Source organism: Gobio gobio (genome assembly GCF_949357685.1).
Source record: "Gobio gobio genome assembly, chromosome: 19".
NCBI classification, from domain to species: Eukaryota; Metazoa; Chordata; class Actinopteri; order Cypriniformes; family Gobionidae; genus Gobio; species Gobio gobio.
The window spans coordinates 28,656,004-28,683,206 of NC_137112.1; the positions used below are offsets into that span (position 1 = coordinate 28,656,004).

Here is a 27,203-nt window from a genome sequence, read left to right on the forward strand (position 1 = left end):
ATCAAAAACAAACCCGTGTAATTACATTTCGGAACGACTTAGCCTATTTTAGGGATTTATTTAATCAAGTATTTTTGTTTGATTTTGTATACACACACACACACACACACACACACACACACACACACACACACACACACACACACACACACACACACACACACACACACACACACACACACATATATATGCATCCCTATATATATATATATATATAGGCATATATAGGCATCCCTATATATATATATATATATATATATATATATATATATATATATATATATATATATATATATATATATATATATATATATATATATATATATATATATAGGGATGCCTAGTGACTTTTATTTTGAATTGTTGTGCATTATTTCTTCTTGCTCATCTGTTCTTATGTGTTTAATGATCACTTGATTACGTTACTCGGTTTTAGCTGTCATGCTCGCTTTTTTCATCTGATATATACAGCAATGAGTTATGTAAGATCTCGGGGCGCAGGTTTTTAGAAAGGGAGTTACTTTTGAATTGTTGATCTGTGAAAATGCGACACGCACGTGAGGTGACATATACGATGCTCATGAGAGCGTATGCCACAGCTTCAAAGACTGAGGCCGTCGCTTCTAACCGGAAAACAGGACTGAAAGCAGCAGATATCGCGAACAGACTTCGGGGCGAAAAAGAAACACGGATAGATGACAAAAATGAGGTTGGCTGCGTTTATTTATGCGTGTATTGTCTGTTTTGACTATAGTAAATTTATGTGCAACCATTTAGGTTCCGTCTTTTTTCGTTCCACTCCAAAGGTTCCGGTGTCACCTCTACAGAACAGAGTGAATGAACTCAAACAGTTCAGCCAGCAACTACAGTCTATTCACCCCAGTGTGCTCGTAAAAGCTCTTTACAGGAGCATGCTTTATGAAGACCAAAACATAATCGCCATAAATAAACCATATGGTGTGCCTTTGCATAGTGAGTATTTGATATCTCAATAGCCCTCTTTTTTTCTATAAAATGATTGTAGTACTTTTTTGTTTCAGTAATATTTACTGAAAACATTTTTTTAATATATATATTCTGTAATGTTTTGTATATTGAGGGGATTGTATGGTACTAAATAATATTCACTTTTAAATTATGCACCACTAATGCAGTGTTGAAGACATAATTTGATATACTAATATTTTCCTTAATTTCACTCTTATAGATGTAGATGGCATCAGAAACAGCATTTCAGAGTGTCTGCCTTTGCTGGCAAAGATAACTGATGGCATGCAGGCAGGATCAAAGTTGCATTTTTGCCATAGTCTGGAAAAAGAATCTACTGGAGTTTTGATACTGGCTAAAACAGAGGAAGCAGCTGAACATGTACAAACACTCATCAGATCACACAAAGTGGAAAGGACATTCATGTAAGTTAAACTTCAAAAACTGAATGTGTTGCTTGTCTTTATTTGGATGTAATTAAGTATAATTGTTTTTTGAAAGGCTACTCTTATCGTATTTACATTGTGGCATGTCATAAACTCATAAACTTCAAGTGCTTGTCTAGTGCAACATTTTTCTCATGTACCAGCATAACCTACACAAACTTAAACATATTATTTTGTTCAGGGCGGTCACTGTAGGTGTGCCTGTTCCATCCGAGGGAGTGATTGACATTCCCATTATAGAGAAGGAGGTCATGGGACCACAGCCGCATTTTAAGGTAATATAACATTGTATTCATAAAAACAATTTCCTATTTTAACCTGTTTATAAAGTCCCCATAAAAAGACAAATTTGATTTATTAAAGTCGAGAAGTAACAGAAGATAAAATCTGAGTACATCTGAGTGAAACAGAATATTGAAAAAATAATAAAATGTAGGGTCGGTCTTGGTTCAATCCATTGGGTTATGATTGGATGGAGACAGATCTAAATCTGAGCTTGCAACCAGTAGAGTGCATTAGTGCTAGCCCACTTTTTCAATGGCGTTATTAAGTATTTTCTCCATTCAGTTTTCAGTATTTTTAATTCATAAAAACAGACTTGTTAAAGTGTTATTTATTTAAGTATGTTGAGAGCGTAGTGAAACCGGCTGGAGTGGGTGGAGCAAAAGAGCTCTTTTGGCGGGGTTTGCTCATTTAAGACTCACTGATTGGCTAATTTTCTGTACAGCATCATGGGGAATGCAGTTTTTCTCCACAAATTGTAAAACACAATTATTTTAACAAAATAAGTTGAAATAATGCAAACAGATGGCTTCAACAAAAGCATATACCATTGTTTAACAACCTCTGAACTCACAGTAGGCCTGTCTTTAAACATTTATAAGTTAACGTTAAAAATCAATTTCCCTATGGAGAAAATGAATCCAGTAGGAACCCGACTGTTGCACTCTATTGTAAAAAAAAGGGGCAGGGTCTAAAGTATTAGTTCACTTTAAATTTAAAATTACCCCATGATTTACTCACCCTCAAGTCATCCTAGGTGTATATGACTTTCTTCTTTCTGATGAACACAATCGGAGTTAATAAATATCCTGGCTCTTCCAAGATTTATAATGGCAATGACGGGTCTATTGAGTTTGAAGCTCAAAAAAGCACATCCATCCATAATAAACGTTCTCCACACGGCTCCGGGGCGTTACTAAAGGCCTTCTGAAGCGAATCGATGGGGTTTTGAAAGAAAAATATCCATATTCAAAACTTTATGAAGTAAAATATCTATCTTCCGCCGGGCCACCTTCCGTAATCATCCTAAGAAAAAAAGCCAAACTGGTGCGACGTCGGACGTAGTGTAAGCGTTTTGAACTGCGAGAGTTTGAATACAGAAGGCAGTCTGGCGGTAGCTAGATATTTTACTTCATAAAGTTTTAAATATGGATATTTTTCTTACAAAACTCGATCGATTCGCTTCAGAAGGCCTTTATTAACTGATGGATGGATGTGCTTTTTTGAGTCACTACCATTTTAAAGCTTGGAAGAGCCAGGATATTTATTATTGTGTTCATCAGAAAGAAGAAAGTCATATACACCTAGGATGGCTTGCGGGTGAGTCATTTTAAAGTGAACGAATCCTTAAAGCGGACCGGAATGATTCGAGAGTCTGACATTTTTACGTTTTGATGAAACATTATGAGGTCAAAAAAAGAAACCTGCATGAATTCTTCACAATAAAATCAATATGATGCATTTAGAAAATAGTTGACATGTCAACTTTAAAGGAACACGGCGACTTTTTGGGACTTTAGCTTATTCACCGTATCCCCCAGAGTTAGATAAGTCCATACATACCATTCTCATCTCCGTGCGTGCCATAACTCTGTCTGGAGCACCCACCGCTAGCCTAGCTTAGCACAAAGACTGGAGGTAAACGGCTCCAGCTAGTCTCTACTGCTCAATAAGTGACAAAATAATGCCAACATTTTCCCATTTACATGTTGTGATGTGTATATAGTCACATCATGTACTAAGACCGACGTGAAATGAAAAGTTGCGATTTTCTAGGCCGATATGGCTAGGAACTATACTCTCATTCCTGTGTAATTATCAAGGAACTTTGCTGCCGTACCATGAGTGCAGCGGCGCAATGATATTACGCAGCACCTGAAAATAGGCTAACTTCTGTCAACATAACCTACGTGACAACCTGCTTGCAAAGAGAGCGTGCTGGGGACTATTTTCAGGCGCTGTGTAATATCATTGTGCCTGTGCACTCATGGTACGGCAGCAAAGTTCCTTGATTATTACGCAGGAATTAGAGAATAGTTCCTAGCCATGTCGGCCTAGAAAATCACAACTTTTCATTTTCCGTTGGTCTTAGTACACGATGTAACTATACACATCACAACATGTAAATAGGAAAATGTTGGCGTTATTTTGTCACTTATTGAGCAGTAGGCTAGCTGGAACAATTTACCTCCAGTCTTTGTGCTAAGCTAGGCTAACGGTGGGTGCGTCAGACAGAGTTATGGCACGCACAGAGATGAGAATGGTATGAATGGACTTATCTAACTCTGGGGGATGCGGTGAATAAGCTAAAGTCCCAAAAAGTTGGCGTGTTCCTTTAAGAATAGGATCTTACATAACTAGAAAGAATGTGAAATAAAATGCTTATGCTCCTCAGATGGGTCTGAGCCCTTTGTTCAAAGTGAATGAGGAGGGAGATGGAGTGACCAGGGTGAGAGCTAATCGGCAGGCACAAAGTGCAGTCACACAGTATCGAGTTCTGGACAGCACCAGTGGCTGCAGCTTGGTGGAACTGCAGCCTGTCACAGGTATTGACTGACCATGACATGTGAAAAGCATACCCAAACTCAGAGCGTTTATTCCTAATTGTGCCTTATAATCCCTAATTATTATAAATGTATCTAGGTTTGCCCATAAATACTGTAACATATTATGTTTAATTTATTTAAATGAAGAAATGAAGGCATATGATGACTAGAATCTCTTATAATTTTTGTTTTAGGTGTAAAAAACCAGCTTCGAGTGCACCTGGCTCTTGCTTTGACCTGCCCCATTCTCGGAGACCATAAATATGCTCACTGGAACAAACTAGCACCCCAGGTATGATAAATATAACAATGTTAGAGCAAGTGTTGTAGCACTGGTTCCTTGAATGATAATCAAACCTGCACTACCGTTCAAAGGTTTGGAGTCAGTAAGATTTATTAATGCTTTTGAAAGGAGATGTATTTAATCAAAAATACAACAAAACAGTTGTATTGTGAAGTATTACATTTTAAATAAATGTTTTCTTTTTTAATATATTTTTTAAAAAAAAAGGTAATTTCTTCCCGCCCTGGAAAATCTGAATTTTCCGCATCATTACTTCAGTCACATAATCCTGCAGAAATATATTTAATATGCTGATTTGATTTGACTTTCTCAAGAACCATTTCTTATTAGTATCTATATTGACAATAGCTATTTCATGCATTCTGACTTATTTACTCTGTTAAAGAGTTGGATTCTCATGCTAAGCATGGCCAAAATTAAAAAAAAGGATTCAGGATTCAAATAAGTTTCTTAAATGTTTTTTTTTTTTGAGTATGGCCTTGTATGACATCATGCTAATAATGAATATTCAAGAGGTGGTGTTGTTTTCTTGAGACATGACTCATTGTCACGTTTGAAGACTGACTACATGTGGGTCTCATATTCCGGATTACAGAAGCTGCCAGAGGGCACACTGCGACGGCTGGGCCTGGTTCAGAGTAAAGCACGATATCTCCCTCTTCACCTACACTCCCGAAGGATCGTTCTGCCACGGGTCAAAGGTCAAGGCGACATTACAGTGTCCTGCCCCCTTCCTAAATACTTCACCAATGCCTTGAAGAGACTGCAGATCCCACTACCAGGAAAAGAATGAAGTGGATCACAGCTATTTATTCCTTTTGAAAAGTGTTGTTGGATTTGACTTTGTAGAAAAGGTCATGTACAAAACGGATATTTTGTTGTTGTGCGTTCTGAAGGTTTTGGTTCCAGACTTTGTAATAAAAGATAATTGAAAATGTTTTATGGAGAAAAATTACATTTTTGTCCAACCTGTAAGACTTGAGTAAATAATGACTGCACAATCTACAATATATCTATACCCAGTCATATCTGCCAATATTAGATTAATTACTCAATTTATTATTTAATTTGTCATCTAACCCTGACAAAAATACTGTTAAATGTAATCTTAAGCAAATTCTGACTATGCAATTTTCATAATGCTCATCGTATTAAGATGCCTAAATTCACTTGTAGCATTTAAAACATTGGTTCTCGACCTTATTGACTCCCATTCTCCACAATATTCGAAGGCTGCATGACTTTTCCAGTAATTTGTGATTTTTTTGTTTTGTTTTGTTTGAAGACAAAGGATAAGAATAAATAAAAAAAACCAATGTACTCACAATTTCTACCTGATAAAACATTTTAGAACTTGGCATAAATAGACGTGTATTCATAAAATGTTATTAAATTGCATATATCTAGGGTTTTCAAGAAAAACTGTTAAGGGGGTGGGTTAAAATAAACTAAAACTAAAGATATTTCTTATTTTAATTCTTGTATTCCTAGATTATAAATGATTAATTTGGTAGTTTGCTGAAGCCCACTGGTCAAGAACCACTGATTAAAAAAAATAGATTATAGTTTCGTGAACTACTTGTGTAGAAATGCATTCTGCTTCTGTGTCAAGAATGAGGTGTGTTTATACGACACAATTGCCCAAAGACTGCTGAAAGGGTCAAAGACGACACATACAGGTAATTCACTGTACAAAAAAGCATGTTTGAAAAGACAGGCTTCAATTCTCCAGCACCACTATAATATCAATACATATCAGGTTACCATAGATGCATGTATATATATAAAAAATAAAAACGGAACCAAAAAGTCTTCATGTATAATACACTCCTCAGGTACGTGAACTCTGCTACTGCAAGCTCCTGGGGGTGAGCGGAGGGTTGTGTTAGGTGTTACAGATTGATGAGGCCGTGTTTTTAAATGTAAATTCATCTGACATTCTCATTGTATATTCCAGTCCACTGCCAATAATGACTTCAGTTTAGCCTGCGGTCTTAAAAACCACCAGATCTTTACAACAGAGAGAGAGGACAGTGGGAAGAGGGATGGAGCATAACATACATGGCAGAAAGAGAAAATGCACACATCAAGGGATCTTGGGCAAATACGTTTTCATGGTCATTAGGCGAACAAACAGAAATAGGTTCCTGTATCTAAAACAAAAAAGGCCCGTACGTATGTCCAGTTCATTGAAAACCCCTCTTGAACCTCTCGCTTTCCTTTTAATCATGAATGAATATAAGGAGAGGCTGCAGAGGCAACTTGATTCAGTCTCTTTGAGAAAGGAGAGGATAATGGCAGGATGGAGAGCTGGAGAAAGCTGCTCTCTCTCATTCCATCTTGATTTCTTTTGCTTGCCCTCATCTCCTCTCAGTGTACATTGGCCTGCGCAATAGAGATTATCTCCTGGATTTCCCGCACCATCATGATGCGTGTTAGCATGTGTTCCAGTTGCTCGCTCGTAATTGGCTGAGTGGAGTACCAAATAGGGCTGTTTGGTGCCACAACCGGCTCTGGTGTCAGGTAATATGTGTCATTACGACCCTTGGCAGTCTGAGGGCTGATGACAGAAAACGGAAAAATGAGGGAGAGGCAAGCTATATTGAGGAAAGCTATATTATAATATACACATTGATAAAATCACAAGTGGCTCACCATTTGAAGAGGTAAAAGTCATAGAGCTTGATAGGACAGCGCAGCGGGTTCTCTGGGTCCTCAGCCTGTTCTGCGTACATGTCATCAGTCACTAGAAAAAAAAAAAAGACGAGATTTATAACTTCCCACAGCTTTTGAACAACAAATTTATGACTCTTCCATGACTTTATAACGTTTCCAGTTGTTCAAAGTAAAATTACACAAAAGTATTTCCAACCAATATTTTCAATTAAAATAAAGGCATACGTTTTGTAAAGCATTGTAGAAATTCCCATGATTTGTTTAATTTTAACAGTTACTATAGATACAGCTATAGTATTGTATAATCCCATTTTGGTTGACCAATGGTAACCATAACTATAAAATGTTTGAACATTTATACTACAGTTCAAAAGTTTGGGGTTAGTAAGGTTGTTTTATAAAAAAAAAATTATTAATGTTTTTTATAATGTTTTATAAAATGTTTTATAAAATCGCAGGCGTGATAATTAATGCAATATGGCTCAGCTTGTCAGTGAACTACGGCTCTGTGTAGTAAATGCCGCTCTATCTGAAAGCAGGTGATGGCGATTTACTACTAATCAAGGGACCGGCTTTACTGACGAGATGCGCCTAACAATGTCATGCGATATATCGCCCAGCCCTACATGAGACCAAAGATCACCCGTTACATAAACACAAGACGAATAATAGCTCGAGACACCACAGAGACAGAGCCAGCGTCAAATGTCTGAAGGACTAACCAAGGAAAGGCTGCTCTCGCTGGGGTTAACGCCCGCTGATCGCCTGGATCTCACAACTCTGAAAACGCCAGATAAAATGTTCAAATAGGTACTCTTTTTATAAATAAACCACAGATTTGAGCTTTAAACAACTACATTATTGCCTGAAATAGTCTTAAACCTTCGTTTTGTCACACATTAACAGAAGAATTTTAATAACAAAAAAAAGACATGTCAGCCATTTCTCAACGAGACGAACCGCCTGGCAGAAGCCCCTCCCATGATGCGAATTTGCATCTGTTGTGCAGTGAATGTCACGCGCGAATGAAGTCAAAATGTTCAAGCGTCCTACTTTGCGCGAATAGTGAATTTATTCGCGTCCGGTGTGAATGAGATTGCTGATACTCGATATTATCTTGAGCATGGGGGGTAGATATGGGGTGCAATAGTTTACTTATTTCATAATTTACTCATTTAATTATTTACTTCATTTTATTATCGCATGAAATGAGAATCTTTTTCTATCATTTTGCGTGCAAAGATAGGGTTGGTAATGAAGAAAAAGGTCAAGTTGTGACATCGCAAAGGACACTTCTTTCAAATATAATTTTCAAAACAAAGAAATTCTTACTGATCCCAAACTTTTGAACAGTAGTGTACAGTACACTACACACAAGTGTAAAGTTTATATTTGTCTTGTAACGTGACAACATCTAGCTTTATTTAATCGCTAACCTTTCTGTCCAACATGGTGGGGCCCGATTCCTTTTAGGTAGCGAATGCTGGTGCTCTTGTCTTTAGGGTTGGTGGGGTTCTTCTTGGTGTGTCTGAGCACTTTGGAGAAAGCCACCTTCATATGCTGCTCAACTGTGGTCAAGTGGAAGTACCTGTGCAGAGAAAACATTTTAACCCCTGAACACTCACTTCCACCATGCTTAAAGAATTGAGAATGGAAGACTCACTTAGTGTTGAAGTACATCAGTGTAGTAAGGAGAGTGGATGGAGAATGAGCTCCCAGCTGCTTACACTCCCATAGCATCTCCTCGGTCACATGACTTGGGATAATATAGCCTGGCAAATAACAACGACAATTAACATACAGTCCACAAGACTCCAAAGCAGATCATTTCAAATCACACTCATACTTCTTACCAAGAGGGTGAACACTGGGCCTCCACTCCTCGAGAATTTTGTGTAAACACTGACAAAACCGGCTGTAGTACTGATCAGAGAAGATGTCATCTACCCTACCGTTCTCAAACATGTACTAAACAAAAACAAGAAAAAAGAATCAGCTTATGAAAACTAAAGATCCAACAGAATCAGTTGAAACAAAAAGGCGGCATTACATAAGGAGAAATAAGACATACTTTCTGTATACATAAAAAAACATAGTATAGCGAATCAGGCTCAAAGGGCTCTCCCTCCAGCCCACGAGACTCTTGGGTCATCAGGGACAGAGCCAAATTCAACTCGCCCACTGAACTTGACACTAGATCGTCCTGGAAGCGCAGTGGCTGTCGACCTGCAGAGACAGATATTAATAAACACCACTAGAGTCTTGACAAAAATAGTTTAGTTTTGACCATGGACTCAAAATGAAAATATATGTTTATGGGAATTAAATGAAAGACATTTAAAGCAATTTTGCAGCCAAAAATATTTTATATGCACTACTGCTCAAAAGTATAGAGTGTCAGTAAGATTTATTTTATGTTGTTGAAAAGTTTATCTTGTGAAATTATACTAAAAAAAATTTAAATATAAAATATATATTTTTAAAAAGGTTCTTCATTTGGCACTCAAGAATGTTTATTTTTATTATCAATCTTGAAAACGGTTGTGCTGCTTAATATTTTTGTGGAAATAAATTTTTTCCAGGAATCTTTGATGAATAGAAAGAACAAAAGACAAAGAACAGCATTTATTTGAAATCTTTTGTAACATTATAATTGTTGAATAAAACTTTCAGAATAAAAGTATTAATTTCTTTTTCTCTTCTTTAAAACCTTCCTAAAAAACAACATCTGACTCAATTCTGTACCCAAGTGCAGACTGGAAGCTGCTTTTGAATACTTACACGTGCATGTGCACACATAATTGAGAAATTCTTGAACGCTATTGCTTTATTTTATCATTAAATTTTACTCATATTACTATAAACGACTGAAATTTTTGTATAGGGATAACCCTAGATTGAGCCGCGGTATATAAAAAGAGAATTAGAGACAGATACATAAACTCACGTCCAATAGGTGCCAGCTTATTTTGTTCATTCTTGTCCAGCTCAGCATTTTTCCGCTGAACCCAAAGCCTCCACACTTCCAGTCCTTCCTCAGGCTTCAGCGTGTTGGGGAGGACCAGCTCAGGAGGAGGTTCCACTTGTGGCTCCGCCTCTGCCTGCGCCTGATAAAAACAGAACGTTATCATTGACGCATTACTTTGCCAAAGAAGTGACATGCATTTTTCACCACAGTTAAATGCACATCACCAACTAAAAAAATGCTAAATTACTTGAGACGGCCTGGAAGCTACGAATACTTAAAGTCCCTGTAAAGGCAATTCTGAGATTTGTTTCTAAACACATTATAAATGTTAGAAATGTATTGCTGAAACACATTACAAAGACTGTGAACTATGAAGTACTTAATTCAGAAGCTAGACCGTTAAACAGTTTTTCACCGTTGCTGTGTTCAGGATTTTCTGGGCGGGGCTAAAACGGTGGCTCGATGACGCACTGGAGCCACCGAGCCTGGCTCCTCCCCTAACATGATCATAACTAGAGCACATTCGCATCAGTTCGATCGCGAGTTACTGTTAGTACTGTTAGTTACTATAGTCAACAACTTACATAACAGCTTACAAAACAAAAACGATGAAGAGGTGGATTAATTTTGTGAACAGCAACCTTGATGGAGAGCTGAGGATCACCACCGACACCTGCCTCTTCAGTGACTTTACACCGGATCATTTTACAAACTTTCACCTGAGACAACTGGGATTCACTGATAATCCGCTGCAGAACCGACTATCCCCCGCCCAGGCCTTCATCCTCCCGTCCCGCCGACATCTGGTGCGTCGTGATCATACACGCTCGTGATCAGTGAGTGTTGTCTTGTGTGCTACTGCCGCTTTCCCGCGAGTGGGCGTGGTTTCGGCGCCGACAGCGAACACACCCCCAGCGTTTGAGAGCAGAGAATGCTGCTCATTTTTTCAGGTTTTTGATAAGCTATTTTATGTACTTCCCGGATTTTTTTATGATTCAAATTTGGCTGGGTGGTTAATAACACATTTATCTGTGGTGTGAGGAACTCAGAACACATGTTTAGTTTTGACTTTACAGGGACTTTAAGCATGCAGGATTCCTCCTAGAATGTGTTCACCTGCAGATGGAGCTGTTGTTCCTGAGCCTCCGCATCCTGTATGTGATGCTGCTGTTGCGGATCCCATATATGAAGGGCCTGTGTCGTCCCAGAGTAAGCACCCCCTACAGTTTGCACTGCTACAGGGATGTGAATGTTTCCATTCATAAACTGTGCTGGGAACAGCGAATGTACAACTTCCTCCTGAGTGGTCACTCCCGAGCCAGACACTGGAACGGCCACTGCCCCGGCAGTCTGAGACGCACCAATTACCATCTTGTCTTTGTCTCTATCACTAGGCGATGCCTGTACCTGCACGGTGCTGTAGGCCTCCTGAGGAATGGCAATGTGGGCCACGCCTTGCTGCTGTGGGGCAGAGTACACAGGTATGGTCCAGGTCTCACCGGCTGGGCCTGTGATGGTACCGGTTGCACTGTAGAGATGAGTGCTATCAACGGTCAGCAGATCTGGTCGAAGTGACAAGTAGCCCTGCTGTTGGCCCTGTGGGATGGCCAGTACAGTAGCCAGCTGCTGCCCTTGAGGAATTGAGTAGGACACAACTGTCGGAACGTCCACCTTGCGTTTCTTTGCAGGCTGGAGGACAGCAGGTGAGACTCCAGGTCGCCTCTCTCCCTCCCTAGGGGAGCCCTGCTGCTGAGGGGGGGACAGAGCCTCCACAGTCTGAATCTGAATCTGCTGACCTCCGGCAACTGCTGCCACCAGCTGGGCCTGAATCTGAGAAACATACCCACGTTACGATATGAATCTAAAATGCATAAACTGTAGAAGCTGATCATGTATTGGTGTGCATTACCTGTTGTTGTTGTTCCTCTGTAAGTTCTCCCTGCTGTACCAGCTGTGTTGTGGTAACTCCTTGGAGCTGCTGTTGGGTGGGAGACGCCACCTGAAGTACCTGACCAACAGTCTGACCCTGCTCACCCTGGATCTGCACCTGCCAATGGGGAGATGTAGAAACATTTACAGCAGGGCACATGAAGAAAAATGGCCTGCAGGCCTGGAGTAAGGTTTTTTGCTGTGTGTCATTGTTTTTCAAAAAAAACTTTTTTGTAAAAGGAAAAAAATATTTTTACATTCCTTGTGCAAAAAAAAAACTAATATGGTGATTTAGTGTTTAACCATTTCTTATCAATGTTTGAAACTTTTTTCTGCATTATTTTTGAGGAACAGAAAGTTCAAAAGAACAGCATTTATTGTAAATAGAATTTTTGCAGCATTTTAAGGGGGTATAAGCTATTTCATGCCTTCTGACTTATTTACACTGTTCTCATGCTAAGCATTTTAAGGGGTATAAGCCATTTCATGCCTTCTGACTTATTTACACTGTTCTCATGCTAAACATGGCCAAAATTTTAAAAAAAATTTGTTGGACGCATGGCGGAGTATTTCTATGCCAAATACATTCCTTCAGGATTCTAACAAGTTTCAGAAAACATTTTCTCAAGTATGGCCCTGTATGAGGCCATTAAGGGCGGAATTCCATGTATGGACACTTCTCCCGGATGAGCGCATGCGCACATCAACCAGAGCGGGAGCAAGAGCACGTCCATCAACGTGCTTCGTTTGGTTACCGTAGCCGACGGCTGCGCTGTCTATCATTTTGTTTTTACACCACGAAATCAACAATGTCACTAAAGAAGTGTGGTTTTTGACTGTGATGGAAAGATAACCTTGTTCAGCTTCCCAAATAACCCAGCATTAGGAAACAGTGGATGCAGTTTGTTTTTTCGGCGCAGCAACAGAGTTCTGAAAGTGTGTTTGTATTAGGGCTGGTCCGAATACCATTTTTTGAGCTTCGAAGTTTCAGTAGAAATCAACATCAAATTTTCGAAGCTTAGGAGGGAAGGAGCTGAACATATTCTTCTCTCTAATAAAGGCAGGAATCTCAAGAAGCAGCGCGCCTCACGCGGGCAGGGCTTATATGGGCCGAGAACGGACACTGTAGTGATACAAAACACACCGGTCTGTTACGTCCAGTTGATATATTATAGTAGTAAAAATCATTTGAAAACTGAACGTGCAGCGTGAGACGAACGAGTGAGGAGCTGAATGACAAGATGGTCGAGGAAGATCTGGTATCAAAGCGAAATGTCAAAGCGCCTAATTAAGGGAGTTTGTCATTGTACTGTTTTGTTGTTGTGTTTTTCATTAAGAATAATAGCAACCCGCCGCCGAATTGGCAAACCGAAAGTAAACTGCGCACGGCTGCATTCGTTCACAGCCGCACAAGTGCATAAGCACTGCAATGTAACGGTCACATCCCTAAAAGGTAAAAAGGCTAATACATTTTGATTCTATTATTCTATTTTCCACAAGGTCAAACCAACGCAGCTTAACCCAAAATGCAAGCTCACAAAAAAAACCTGAATATTCGAATCCCAAAATCGAAAATCAAATACAAACCCATCGAACAAATATTCAAATATTCTTGTCCAGCCCCAGTTTGTTTGTTTGTTCCCGGTTACGCGTTGAAACCGCAGGTGGTGAGTGAAACTGCATCAAATGTCTGTGTTTTGTTGGCAATCGCCACGTAAGTGCATATAATGTAAACAACACGAATGTATATTGAATAGAAAATGATCCAGGGACAATGCCATGACTCTTTAGCTCTGCCCTCTGCACTCCTCCACGAGCACGGCTGTTTTCGGAAAGAATCGGTACAGCGTATCTGTCTTTTATAAATATGATAAAACTAAAGACCCTTCGGAGATATGTTTTTGACCCTCTCTTTTAAACACACTTTGATTGGTGTGCCACATTCAAGACTTGGAAGTAAACACCCAATGCTATGACTGGGTAACAGTTCTGCAAATTAAAATCATTTTCAACATCCCCGCCATTCAACGTGGAATTGTTTTGAAAACTTCAGAAAACTTTGCCATACAAGTTTGAGCCAGATTTTGATTCCGAATCAGAAGACAAACCTACTCCTCAAATACCAAGGATATACTCGTCTGTGACAGTGTGGTAATTAATCCTGTTCATATTTATTCCTTATGTATTTGTGAGGTAGTATTAGTGTTGAAACTAAGATTTGTTTATCTCGTTACATAATCGAAACATTTGCCAACTGGGAAACATTTCGCTGTATTACATCCGCTTTATAAGAATTGGTTGTGGCAAATAAAGTTTGTGTCTAAACTCATATTCATCGTTCATGATTTTCAGTAAAGTGAGCAATAGTGACACACAGTAAAAACAGTTACTCACACTTGTGACCCAATATAGTCAGCACAGCATCTTTTTTTCAGTCTTTTTGAAAAGCCTGCAAGGACCATGTCTTGTTTAAAAATGAATCTTAGTAAAATAAAGCAAACAAACGAACAGTGTCTTACTGACACAATCAGTATCATTGTTCAAAATAGAGTTCATCCACACTTTCCTAATGTTAGGATCACATGGATGGCAAATGGCAATGCAAAGACATCTTGTAAAGTTTGTTGCTGGAGTAATCCCATGTTTGCATCTCTCTATATTTACTACTGCATGACAAGCGCAAATTGGTGGGTGGGCTAAAGAGGTAATGATGTAGAAGAGGTTATTGATCTGTTATTTCTTTACTTCTAAAATTGATGGCAAATCGCTGGCAACATCTTTCTGGGAAAGGTGCTAAGTTGACACTGCATTTGAGATGCCCAATAATTCTAATATTACCCTTAAAAAGTAAGCAGCTCCAAAGCAACCATAAGGCCAACTCAAATGTTCTAGTTTCAGGACATAAAAATCTGTAAAAAAAAAAAAAAAAGTCAAACTGCTAAATTACAAAGCAGACAATCCACAAGCAGCACTAGACATCATGCATGAAACGCATGAAAAACTCTGGGCCCTATTTTAGCGTTCTAAGCGTAGGGTCTCTTTACTGGTCTGTTTACTGGCGAGAGGACGGGGCAACCTGTCACTCGCATGAGATCACAGCAATAGCAAACCACAACCAATTCCCGATGTACATAATCAAGTCTCGCCCTAATTTTTCTCTTGTTCAAAAAGCCTTTCACTCAGATATACATCACAATAGGGAAGAAAAGATTATTTCTTTTTTTTAGATTACAACTTTCCTTTCACGCTGACTTTTGTCCAACAACCTCAGTCTTCCTGGTAAACAGTGTATAATAGCCCTGAAGATAAGATGCAGAAAAACAGAATGACAAACCTGTACTTGGATCTGCTGTTCAGATGCTTGATGCACAGCTGCAGCCAGCTGGGGGGAGATCTGCGTAGATGTCACCTGCACCTGCGCAAATATAAAACAGATGTGACTACTAGGGATGAAACGGTATGGAAATTTAACATCACGATTATAGTGACCCAAATTATCACGGTTATCAATATTATCACGGTTTTGTTCAAACGAGATGAAAGTGTTCAAAAAGAACTGATGCACACACTTAAAACATTTAAACAAGTTTTATATTTGAAAATCAACAAACAACAAATAAATCAAGCAGCTCTATGCACTTTTTTAAGCTAGATTCTGTGGGATTTCCTTCCTTAATGGCCGTCGTCAATAGCAACGCATAACGCATAAATAATAATAATAATTTGTCGTAAATATAATCTCTAATATTATCTCTGATGAGAATATTGCTTGAATATATTTAGTGTTCAGCAATGATTTGTGTAACACATATTTTGTGTTAGAGCCCAAACAGTATCCAAGTGAAATAATGCATATCCATATTTCCATATGATTTGACAGTTTATTTTATTAAATATCAAAATGTGTGCATCATACCTGACACCTAAATGATCACTTTACAGTCAGTTTTATGACTGTCATTCTCTTCAAATGCTGAAGTTTGAAACGTGTAACGTTACCAATGTTGTATGTAACTTTAGAGACGGTCCCTAAATTCACCAGCGTTATGCCAGTCATATCAGACGCGCTGTGTTTCTGCTGTGTTTTTAAAACCATTTTCGCTGCTGAAATAGAACAAAAACAGTACAACCACTATATGATGAATGAATCTCCTGCATACATCGCACGTTTATCTCTGCTTTTAGTGTAGATTTCAGCGTGTGAGAGCGGCGCGCGCTCTGAATGAAACTCCGGCTAATCTGAACGCCTCTGAGACATTGCATTCATAAACTCAATAGAAACACGTGTGAGTGGTTATAATGCGCAACGCGATTATAACAGATGACTTTTGAGAAGACTATTATAAGTTCAACCGCCAGAGTGGTTAGTGTGCAGCCGAAATAACGTTACACCCCCAAATGGCGGTTGTTAATGTCAAGCCCTGATTATTATCCCTTAAATGTTAGTCTTGACTAAATTTGTTCGTTCGCTTCACGTTATTATTTCCCAGATGTAGTTTTGGTATTGAGGTCAAAGTCCACTTGCCGTTCGTAGTTTTGAAGTGTTTCCCCTATTACAGTGACTTTCTTCTGGCATGTTCTGCAGACAGGGTGACCATCTTAGATTAAGTTTCCCTCAGGACTTTTGTAAAAGCCAAAATATGACCACGCCTCAGATTTGGTCCTTTTAGAGGCTGAACAATCCCCAGAAGTGCTGTCACTGCCTTCTGCCATTTCTTATCATTCAAAAAACAGCGGTGCTGCGCTTGACTGACGCTGACTACACAGGATTTACCTCGAGTTTTCACAACCGTGATAATCACACGCGGTTTTAATGATAATAAAATTTTATACGATATTACTAACCGTCACTAAATTTTATCGTGGTTTATCGTGAAACCGGTAATCGTTTCATCCCTAGTGACTACTAGTTTTAACTTCTTAAAATTACAGCTAAAAAGACAATAAAGTGTGATCATTTTCATACCGGACATGCCAGTTCCAACAATGAGCCTGCCACCTCTGTGCTGTCCGTGTAGATGCAGTTGGCACCCTGCTGGTACACCATAGTGGTGGTGGTGCCGCTGGTCTGCTGACTGAACTCCTGCAGCACCTCTGGGCCTTTGGAGGCCAGCGACTCCAGAAACTCTTTCATGCGGTGCTGAGGTATAGTGCGTGCCTTCTGCCGCACATACTCGTCGAACGAGATCGCACCGCCTTCAATGGGCTCATTCATGACAGGTCAATCCACCCTGCACAGGAGCCTGGAACACAAGGGGTATAAATTATATAAACACACTACCAGTCAAAATTGGACAAATTAAATTGATGTTTCTCATGAACTTCGAAGCACTTTAAATTAAAAGCATTGTTATTCTTTGAAATAACAATTAATCATGAGTTTTGACAGGTAATATGTGTGTGTATGTATGTATATATATATATATATATATATATATATATATATATATATATAATTTTTTATTTTTTTATTCATGTACAAATTCTACATACTGCTCTAGACTATAGACTAACAGTTTAAAACCAACCATACACATGAAGGTGAACAAAAGCTTATAAGCTTTTTAAAAATATGCCAATCCAAACAAAGATATACTGTATCGTAGGTGAAACGGTAAGAAGATATTTTGTATCACATCTAGTTGTACATTGGCATATGAACAATTGCACCAGCAGCCAACCCACCATACACATGCAATCTGCATGCATCCTTGTGCAATTTAGATAGAGCTGTATAAAATGGAGGTTAAATGCGTTTCATGTGATTTAGTAGTGAAAAACTCTTCAGATAGAAACATTCTATAACCTTGCCGGACTTTGGACCCCCTCGAGTAAAAATAAATTAGTTACATTGAGGCTGTTCTCAAATCACAAAGCAAACCTCGTTCTGAATGATCAAATATCACCTTTTTGAATCAAGAACATGAGCAATAATTAAGATTGCATGTGACTGTATACTAGCGCTGTTTATGGTCAATCGCATACTGGGACCACTCAATGCTTTTGCCTGGAGAAAATGCTAGCATCAATGCTAACTCGCTAACCTTTGTCAAACGAAACTTCAAAAACACAAAAGAGTGCAAGGACTTGCATTGCAATAGCAAATATATGTATGATATGCTGCTATGTGATATTAGCTTTATTGCTACAGAAAATGCGGCAACGCGCGCGCAGTTGAATGGCTAACGCGAGTTCGCGTGCTAACCCTCCCATGCTACCTTAAATAAAAGCCAAAGCAATTTCCGCCAAAACACGCCGTTCAAAAAACAAAAACCCCACTAAAGCTCAACAAAATCTGACCGTGCACATGTAAAGTCGGTTTACTTTGCTATATCTCGTTATTTTCGCAATCAAACACATTTGCCTTTATTTAAGTGCGATTTATGTCGTGACGTGTGCTTATTCTGCTAACGTACACACATAAATGAAACGGTTAAAACCCCGCTGAGGCCGATTGCAAATATGTCCTACCGTATTGAAAAATACACAAACGCGCTGCTTGGACGGCTTGAATGGCTGTAAATGTTATTTTTTAATAATGATGTTTGCGATAGAGCTGACGGAAGTAGGCCTGCTGTGACAGCGCTAGACCCCGGGCTGTCCTGTAGCGTGAAGGCTCGGACGGAATCGCAGCTCCCCCTTCCGGCTCCACTGCTGCCGCACTCACATTCACAATGCCATGAACGCGGAGCACAGTGTTGCCAGATCTTGCCAGATCGCGAGGAGAACCAATACATTAATTTATATGCAGTTTTCTTTATACGAGTGATACAAATTCAAGTTTGTAGTGTTAAAAAGAAGAAAATCAGGAGGTAAGCTACATTTATCGGGAACACGTATATACTGCTCAATAATCAACTGAGAAATTGATAAATCAATTAATTCGTAACACAAGGATGCATAGCAAGACAGTAATAACAATTTGATAATCAAAACGCATACAAATAATCAAATTAATAATAATACCATTAGACAGGTTAAAAATGCAATATTTAGATAACAAAATTATATATATATATATATATATATATATATATATATATATATATATATATATATATATATATATATATATATATATATATATATATATATATATATAGTAGTCTATTAATATGTAGAGTATACAAAAATGAATTCTGAAACTAAGTATTATTATTTTTTATTTGTTTATTCATGCTTATCTTTAGATATCTTTAGTTCAAATTTCAGGCTCTGATCTATTTTTCAACAGCATCAAATTTCAATGCTGACTTGATTTGCAGATTTCTTAATTAATCTATTGGTTTCTAGGTTAATTTCACAATTTCTAAAATGATGTAACAATTTTTATAATGATTATTACGTCAATAGTAAGAAGGGATATTTCATAGATTCACTGTGGGTCACTTTATCTTGCTATTGGGGGGCGGGATGGGGGGCATACGCAACCAGGCAGCGATTGTAACTATAATGAATAATAATTATGTGATAATTATAATAAATGTAAATAAAAATTCCATAATGTTTTAATTTAGCGGACATGGCAACACTGGTTGAGCCCGTCAGCAACCTGCACGGGTGCGCGCATTCGATCTGTAGCCTATGGCACTTTATGTTAAACGGCTTCACTGTAACATAAAATACAGACCTACTACGCTGCCCATTGCTATGCTGTTGATATGACTTATGCTACACTAATATGATGAAACACGTTAAAAAGGATGTTTGGTATTCTTAAACCGAGGTAAATTACATGCTTTTCTTCATGTATTTGTTTTCCATACTCTCTGGACCAACTGCTTATGATTGCATTGTAAAATACTCTGCTTATATTAATGAGAGTAAGGTTTTAAAGAAATAGGCTATATAGAAAAGACAACAACAAAACAATCTCAAACGGCTTTTATGCATTAAAAATACGTTGCGTATCGTAATGTACGTAAGAGAGCGAGATGAAGTTGTAAAAAAAAGTCATTCAGTATATGTCATTTCAGCGTGCTTGTGCCTTTAAGCGAAGCATTATTCGCTCCAGTCCGCCTTAAAGTGCTAAGCATGTGTCTGTGAGGGCCTCCCCCTGATCGCCCAGCAAAAGCCTGCCTGACTGAGCTCTTAAGGTGGACCGGGTGAGATATGCTGTATGTCGTATGTCATATGACTGTTATGAGTTCAGAAAGAGTTAATTCCCACGGTCTCTCTCTTAACCCCACAATGACCTGTCTTATCATTTGGATAAATATATGACTCTTCACAAGCCATTTAAAAATTTACATATTTTCGCAGCATGAGCACAATTATAAATATCAGAAAATCGGTAGGCCTATGTGAAATCATAAGTAAGTAGGCCTATCAAATTCCCTATCCTTGTTTTTGCAAAGAGCTGCACATTTAACTACATGACAGTAAATGTTAACAAACACATGCCAAATAAACTGTATGTAGAAACTGTCTTTATTATTATTATTATTAATATTATAATTATTATTATTTACAATGTATACACAACTGGATAAAATCGGGGAAAACTGCTTGGAATATTGTGAAATTTTGACTGATAATAGATAATTTGTTATAAATATATACAGTATATATATATTTTTTAAAGCATCACACAAACTGTTTAACCTGCCCATATGTATACGCCTTAAAATGATGAAAAGACTTCAAGCCAATAATTTTTGGTTATATATATATATATATGAATGCATTTTAAATGATTTTATTTTTATTTTTATTTCTGTTTTTATTTGCATACAATTTGTATATAACCTATTCAAACACCTATTAAAGTATATAGGCTACTCAAAGCATTATTTTTTTTACTTCAATATTATTTTTGCAATACAGTAATACATCAAATAATGTACATTAAAGGGTTAGTTCACCCAAAAATGAAAATTCTGTCATTAATTACTCACCCTCATGTCGTTGGACACCCGTAAGACCTCCGTTCATATTCGGAACACAAATGAAGATATTTTAGTTGAAAGCTGATGGCTGAGAAAGGCTTCAGACAGGCCTCCATTGGCATTCAGTACATTGACACTTCCAAGATCCATGAAAGGCACTTAAACGTCGTTACAAAGTCTATCTCACCACAGTGGCTCTACAATAATTTTACGATGCGACGACAATAGTTTTTGTGCGCAAAAAAAAATCAAAATAACACCTTTAACCAACTTGTTCTCGACTTCCGTGTATGCCTCCACGACGCATGCGCGAGAATATGACGCAGATCCGGCATTCGGACATATGACCCAGAAGCGATTTGTTTACGAGCAGAGGAAGACGCTCGTGTCTAAGCTGTTGGATTCTACATTGATCGTGCTTTAGGTCTCGGCGTAGTTCTCAAAATGGGGTTAAAGTGTGTATTTCATGGATTCCCGAACGCCGGCGCTACGTCATATTCTCGCGCATGCGTCGTGGAGGCACACACGGAAGTCGAGAACAATTTGGTTAAAGGTGTTATTTTGATTTTTTTTTGCGCACAAAAACTATTGTTGTCGCATCGTAAAATTATTGTAGAGCCACTGTGGTGAGATAGACTTTGTAACGACGTTTTAAGTGCCTTTCATGGATCTTGGAAGTGTCAATGTACTGAATGCCAATGGAGGCCTGTGTGAAGCCTTTCTCAGCCATCAGCTTTCAACTAAAATATCTTCATTTGTGTTCCGAATGTGAACGGAGGTCTTACGGGTGTCCAACGACATGAGGGTGAGTAATTAATGACAGAATTTTCATTTTTGGGTGAACTAACCCTTTAATTAAAAACTATTTTTACTTTAAAACATGTTTTAATGCCAGAAGAAGGAAAAAATCCCTCTTCTTTATGTGGTTTTGTGCGTGAGTGTTTGACATACATTCAAATAAGACCTGGTTAAATCCAACATGTTGTCTCTGCTGAGTAACACGTTAAGCCCCACATGGCAGGTTTGTATCAAGAACCAAGCAGTGATGTTAGCCTAACATGGTCGAACTGGCAAAGGGGAACTGGCACTAGTGATTTGAATTACTGTGTCGAATCAGAAAAACATTTGTTTTCTTGTTCTGTTTGCCTTCAGTATGCTTTTATGTTATGTAGGAACAGACTGGTTTAGTGAACTAATGGTCTTACTGAAATCCTTTATATCGAAGAGATTACCTTTCCACATCTGTGATACCAGAACGGACACACAAAATTGAAAGAGGAAAGTGCCTGTATTTTTTAAGACTGCAAATATATATTTATAAACCTTGACTTCACATTATTTTGTTTAAATTTTACATTAACATTTCAAAACTCCTGAGTTTTGTAGCTTTTGTTGTTAGGATTGGGCAACAAAAGCCTGTTTAAAGATGTAAGTCCAGCAGGACATCAACCAGATGGCAGCAAGATTACAGTGAAACGTCAGGTAGGCTGAACAAGCGTCAGCACAAAGATACAGCAGTTTTAAGAGGACTACATTCAATGACGACAGCAACAGTAATACATCAACATGATTCACATCTGAGAAATACTCAAGAGAACTGTGATATTCACTTTACGGCTGACCTCAGGAACTTCAGGTACGTGTTCAAAGGCTTCCGTGAGGAGTATTTGGAGTTTCTGTTTTAATACTATCAAATCTTTGTAGTCAATTATTACAATGTAGTCCACCAACAGTATGATGGAGAGGTAGACATTTACACAAAACATTTAAACAATTATTGACCGTATCAAAACAATAGGATATGTTTGTATAGGTTGTATATTGATGTTTGTTGAACACTCAAATCATCATTACTGTTATATATTATATATATTATATTTTAACATATACGAGGTGTACAGAATGGTATCCTACTGTATTTTTTAAAGGTAACATGTCAATTTTAGTGGTGGTTCATCAACTCTTAGCCCTTTTTAGCAGGTCATATTCTTCACTCGAAAATGCTCCAAAGTTGTTTTGCAAATGTCGTATAAACAAATCAAAAGTTATTGTGCAGTCAAGTTATTTACATACATTGTAAAATTGGAACTAAATTGAAAAATAGCACAATGCAGAAGAATTGTTCAGTAAAAGAATCAACAAGTAAAAAGTGATAGAGCCGAATATGATTGTATTAACTGTCTGTAGTCCCTGGTTTGGGACCTAAATGTGGACCAATCTTTTTCACCTTTGCATTATTTTTCCACTATTTTAATTTCCTATTAATATATCTATTAATATCCAATTTATCCAGGTTTTGATTTGGGAAATGTTATTCACTTTGAAAAGTCTAGCCTCTAAAAGTCTTTTTGATTTATGTAAATCCTGTTCTGTCACCATTCAGCTCCTGGCACTGTTTTTACTTGACGGCCTTTGGAAATTATTGGAACAAAATGGCTTTACTCCTCCCTCTGATTTTTGGACTGCCTCTTCTCCAGAAACCTGTCACTTCCCTTGGCTCTAACTCAACACAATCCTTGAACCACAACAACCTGAGCATTCAGGCAATTGATGTCTTTCCGAAAAATCTACCCACGACACGTCACGCAAGCTGGATTGAGGAAAGAGGCATTAGCTTGTCCAAAGACTTGCTTTTACCTCTTGGGCCCAACTTTAGCATAAATGAGGGCTCTGGGGAGGGAAGTGGACTTCACCAGAGCCTTGAGGTTATGATGCCCTCTAGTGGTTCACTGGAGATGGACATGTTCATTCCAGACAGAGCAGAGAAACAATATTTTGAAGTGGAAGATTTAGGTGCTCACCATGCCCCTCCAATTCCAGAAAAACTAACCCAGTATATTGATGATGATAATGATGGTGAAGATGACGATACCATTTTAGCAAAAAATAACAGTGCTCCTGATGAAGCCACTTCCACAATGGTTGTTCAGTTGACTTCACACACCCACATAAATAGCAATGAGACAATGAACAAAGACCAACCTTTGTTGACAACCATCAAACCAATTACAGAGGAAAACACTACTGAAAACTCTCCAGTCAATATGTATTTAGAGACATTTAATACAAATGTAGAGGTGAACAACAAGGAAAACAGGAAGACTCAAGATACAAAGTATATTGCATTCACACAGATTTTAAGTTCCATCACAAAGCCTGAAACATCAGGACACAATGGCACTCTTATGACACAGTCTGGCTCCATTCAAGGGTCCTTTGAGAATCTCGTGGTGGGAGAGGAACGTTATGTCACCAGCCATCTGCCTGCAGCCACACATCCATTAAAGACTGGTTAGTATTTATCTGAGAGGTTTCTTCTGTTAAACAGTGGCAATGTTTTTTGAATAACCACTGCCAATGTCAGTACTGAATAACAAAAAAATCAAGGCAAGAAACACTGATTATTTGTATGAATTTTAGGTAAGGAGGATCATGAAGGGACTTCATCTGATTTACCTGTGGAGTCATCGTCCACAGCTACATCTGTTTTGCAGGCAAAAACCAGGGGCACAGATAGAGATTACTCAAACAAAGGTATGAATATACCATATAAATATGTCAATTTTCTTCCAAACTATTGACAACTGTTGTGAAAACAACTTGTTGAGGGTTCTAACTTAAATGTTCTCTCTTTTCATTATAGATGACGAAAAGCCAAAATGGTTAGGACGTTTGTTTGGACAATTAACAAAGAGTGACCCATCTAGCGTCATAGGTACATGCATACTAGGTCCATGCGTGGTCTCCACCAGTGGTAATGTGACCCGGCTACAGTGGGAAGATTTGAAACGGACACTAATCTTTGCTTGGGAGGTCCATGTGTTTGGCTCAGCTGTACTGTTTCTGTTGGTGGTGGTTGCTGCAACTTTTGGAGTGATTGGTGGGACTAATATGCTCCATCCCTTTTGCAAGTCATTAATTCTTGCCAACATCCTGCTTCTGCTAACAGGTCTGCTTCGATTTGTACAGCTCATAATTGACCCGTACGGTACCAGAAATATTTTGCCTCGCCCTGCCCTCACTGCTTTGTATAACTTACCAATTCCCTTATTGCTCTGGGCCCAAGCCACCTTGGCACTTCTTGCTCTGAGGGAAGAAACATCTCCCCAACGGGTTTCAGTGACAGGGGTACTAGCAGCACTGCACTGTATCTCCCTCCTGTTGACTGACCTTCTATCCAAAACTTTGTTGCCAGAACTGCCATTAATGTTACAAACATTTACTATTTCCTGGGGACTACTGCTTTGTTTAGGAATCTTTTTCCAGTGTCTAAAGCAACTCTACATCTCCCACATGTCCCCTCTACCAAGGTTGAGTGCTCTGAAACGCTTAGAAAACAGTGTCAGGCGCTTACTGGTGCTGTGTGCCCTCCTAGGGGTTTTCTCCTGCACTCTGCAAATCTATAGTTTCCTCTGGCTGTATGGGTTACTTGGTGACTGGCGCAGATTTAGTTGGGGTTGGTGGCTCGGGCAACTCTCAGCACGACTGCTTGAGGTGGCCTGGAGTTTCTCTCTTCTACTACTGGGATCTAGGGTGTTCTGGAAACCACAAGGAAGTAAGCAGACAGCTAAGAGAGGAGGGAAAAGGAAATGCAGGAACAGGCTGTTGGACAGGTTACAAATGGGGCATTGGAGGAGTCCGGATAAGAATTGGGCTGAACTGTTGCCAAATAACTGGAAAGGTCACAGGCAGTCCCGTGCAAATGTCAACCAGTCTGTCATCCAGTCAGTGATCCAAAACCAAGAAACTCCAGTGACCTCAATCATGACAGTGCATGAGAATGTGGGAGTTATTGGCGGAGGTGTCCTGTACAGCAGCAGTTACAACCACCATGCCTCTCCTCTGTGGACAAGCGGTGTGGAATGGCAAGAACATGAGTACGTTCTCTCACTTATTGAGTTTGATCTTCATCCCCCTTCACCCATCAACCTGCATCGTAGCATTGACAGCGCCCTCCATCATGCCCACTTGCTTGGTGTAGGTAGTTTTTTCACCCCTTCTGCACCCTCCTGGACCCAAAATGAGGGGTTAGGTGGACCACTCTGTGATAATGTTGTGTCACCGACCACCCCAGCTAACAAAGCCTATAGGTGGGCTTTAGATACTGACTCCCCTGAGCATCTTGGGACTGCAGTACAACAGACTGAAGTGTCTGTGATTGAGCCTCTGGCTTCCTTGACTCCAGAGACCATTAGAAAAGTGTGGGAAAGAAATACGGCCATCCCAAGAGTCACTGTGGAAGGCGACTGCACCAGCGTAGCAAGTGAAGATGACGCCACTAGTCTTTGAACTACTAAAAGGTTTTGCACTTTTGCACTTTCCACATGCTAAATAGCAGATTTATATGTTTTTAAATAGACAATGGACACATAATCTATACTATTTAAGTATTGTAATTCTTATAATTTTATGGTCTGGAGTTTAATGGATAAAATACATTAAAAATGAATACTTAGTTATTTTTAGAAATTCTCTCTCTGTTTGACTGTGTATGTATATTCATGTGTCCCATACATATGACTTAAATGTGATTAATGTATGTACTGTGCTGCCTCTGAATCCTGTTTTTTACAAACTGCATTATAATAAATAAAGTGATTATTGTAGTTTATTTTAACTTATTGAGTCCTATCAACAAAGACACCAGCCCCCGGTTTCACAGACAAGACTTAAGCCTATAGTCCCAGACCAGACTAAAATGCATGTTTGAGCTGTTTTAACTGAAAGCAACTTGCACTGACATATCTTAAATATGTCACTGCCATTGTTTTGTCTCAAGATGTACACCAGTTTTGTTTTCTAGGGTATGTTTATTAAAGCTTCTTAAATGTCCCAATTGAACTAATGCCTAATCCTGGCTTAATCTAAGCCCTGTCTGTGAAACCTGGTCCAAATGTTCTGAATTTTGGCATCACTTGAATTAATTTACAATAGCATATAGTATGCTATTTCAAATTCAGCCCAGGGCTGCGTGTTCCACTCCCCTTTTAGACACGCACTTGCGAACTTCTCTCTAAGCACTTCCCCTCAGGGGAATCCCTGCTGCCATTTTGAAGTGTGTTCCACTTCGTGAAGTGGACGAGGGAAGTTTATATGGACAGACCCTCGCTCCCTCGATTTTGGCTGAGGGAGCAAGTCTACTTCATATGTACACTTCAGGCAGCTCCATATACCACA

The 27,203-nt window shown here is 38.8% G+C and overlaps 3 protein-coding genes across 5 annotated transcripts; 2 read left to right on the forward strand and 1 right to left on the reverse strand.

Moving 5' to 3' along the window:
* Window positions 1–352: 352 nt before the first annotated feature.
* rpusd4 (RNA pseudouridine synthase D4) lies at window positions 353–6,005 on the forward strand. Its single transcript, XM_079844727.1, has 7 exons — window positions 353–709; window positions 807–972; window positions 1,208–1,412; window positions 1,615–1,708; window positions 4,111–4,261; window positions 4,456–4,553; window positions 5,161–6,005. Exons 1-7 carry the CDS (start codon window positions 545–547, stop codon window positions 5,356–5,358), a joined length of 1,077 nt encoding a protein of 358 aa, XP_079700853.1. The 5' UTR covers window positions 353–544; the 3' UTR covers window positions 5,359–6,005.
* On the reverse strand, window positions 5,853–18,814 carry qrich1 (glutamine-rich 1). The gene is made up of 12 exons (XM_079844726.1): window positions 18,610–18,814; window positions 17,105–17,381; window positions 15,473–15,553; window positions 12,119–12,256; window positions 11,326–12,039; window positions 10,189–10,348; window positions 9,313–9,467; window positions 9,095–9,209; window positions 8,905–9,013; window positions 8,678–8,829; window positions 7,221–7,311; window positions 5,853–7,125 (listed from the first exon to the last, which is right to left on the reverse strand). The coding sequence occupies exons 2-12, from the start codon at window positions 17,351–17,353 to the stop codon at window positions 6,936–6,938; spliced, it is 2,154 nt and encodes a 717-aa protein (XP_079700852.1). The 5' UTR covers window positions 17,354–17,381; window positions 18,610–18,814; the 3' UTR covers window positions 5,853–6,935.
* A 933-nt stretch (window positions 18,815–19,747) lies between these two features.
* On the forward strand, window positions 19,748–26,641 carry LOC307142817 (proline-rich transmembrane protein 3). Of its 3 annotated transcripts, none has more exons than XM_079843938.1 (5): window positions 19,748–19,864; window positions 22,426–22,662; window positions 23,410–24,317; window positions 24,447–24,560; window positions 24,670–26,641. In XM_079843938.1, exons 2-5 carry the CDS (start codon window positions 22,565–22,567, stop codon window positions 26,313–26,315), a joined length of 2,766 nt encoding a protein of 921 aa, XP_079700064.1. In that variant the 5' UTR covers window positions 19,748–19,864; window positions 22,426–22,564; the 3' UTR covers window positions 26,316–26,641. The 3 variants fall into 3 exon arrangements, with proteins under 3 accessions (XP_079700064.1, XP_079700065.1, XP_079700063.1); XM_079843939.1 differs by having other exon boundaries at window positions 19,751–19,864; window positions 23,504–24,317; window positions 24,670–26,631; XM_079843937.1 differs by lacking the exon at window positions 19,748–19,864 and having other exon boundaries at window positions 22,008–22,662.
* Window positions 26,642–27,203: the final 562 nt, after the last annotated feature.

What these genes read in the sequence shown, in the direction of transcription:
- LOC307142817 (XM_079843938.1), top strand. Translation starts at nt 22,565, where the DNA reads ATGACGACAGCAACAGTAATACATCAACATGATTCACATCTGAGAAAT. An exon ending in CACACATCCATTAAAGACTG is followed by an intron (nt 24,318 to 24,446) that starts GTTAGTATTTAT and finishes TATGAATTTTAG; the next exon opens with GTAAGGAGGATCATGAAGGG. An exon ending in TAGAGATTACTCAAACAAAG is followed by an intron (nt 24,561 to 24,669) that starts GTATGAATATAC and finishes TTTTCATTATAG; the next exon opens with ATGACGAAAAGCCAAAATGG.
- qrich1 (XM_079844726.1), bottom strand. Translation starts at nt 17,353, where the DNA reads ATGAATGAGCCCATTGAAGGCGGTGCGATCTCGTTCGACGAGTATGTG. An exon ending in CTGATGTACTTCAACACTAA is followed by an intron (nt 8,830 to 8,904) that starts GTGAGTCTTCCA and finishes TTCTCTGCACAG; the next exon opens with GTACTTCCACTTGACCACAG. An exon ending in CCACCATGTTGGACAGAAAG is followed by an intron (nt 7,312 to 8,677) that starts GTTAGCGATTAA and finishes TTTTTTTTCTAG; the next exon opens with TGACTGATGACATGTACGCA.
- rpusd4 (XM_079844727.1), top strand. Translation starts at nt 545, where the DNA reads ATGCGACACGCACGTGAGGTGACATATACGATGCTCATGAGAGCGTAT. An exon ending in ATATGGTGTGCCTTTGCATA is followed by an intron (nt 973 to 1,207) that starts GTGAGTATTTGA and finishes TCACTCTTATAG; the next exon opens with ATGTAGATGGCATCAGAAAC. An exon ending in GGAACTGCAGCCTGTCACAG is followed by an intron (nt 4,262 to 4,455) that starts GTATTGACTGAC and finishes TTTTTGTTTTAG; the next exon opens with GTGTAAAAAACCAGCTTCGA.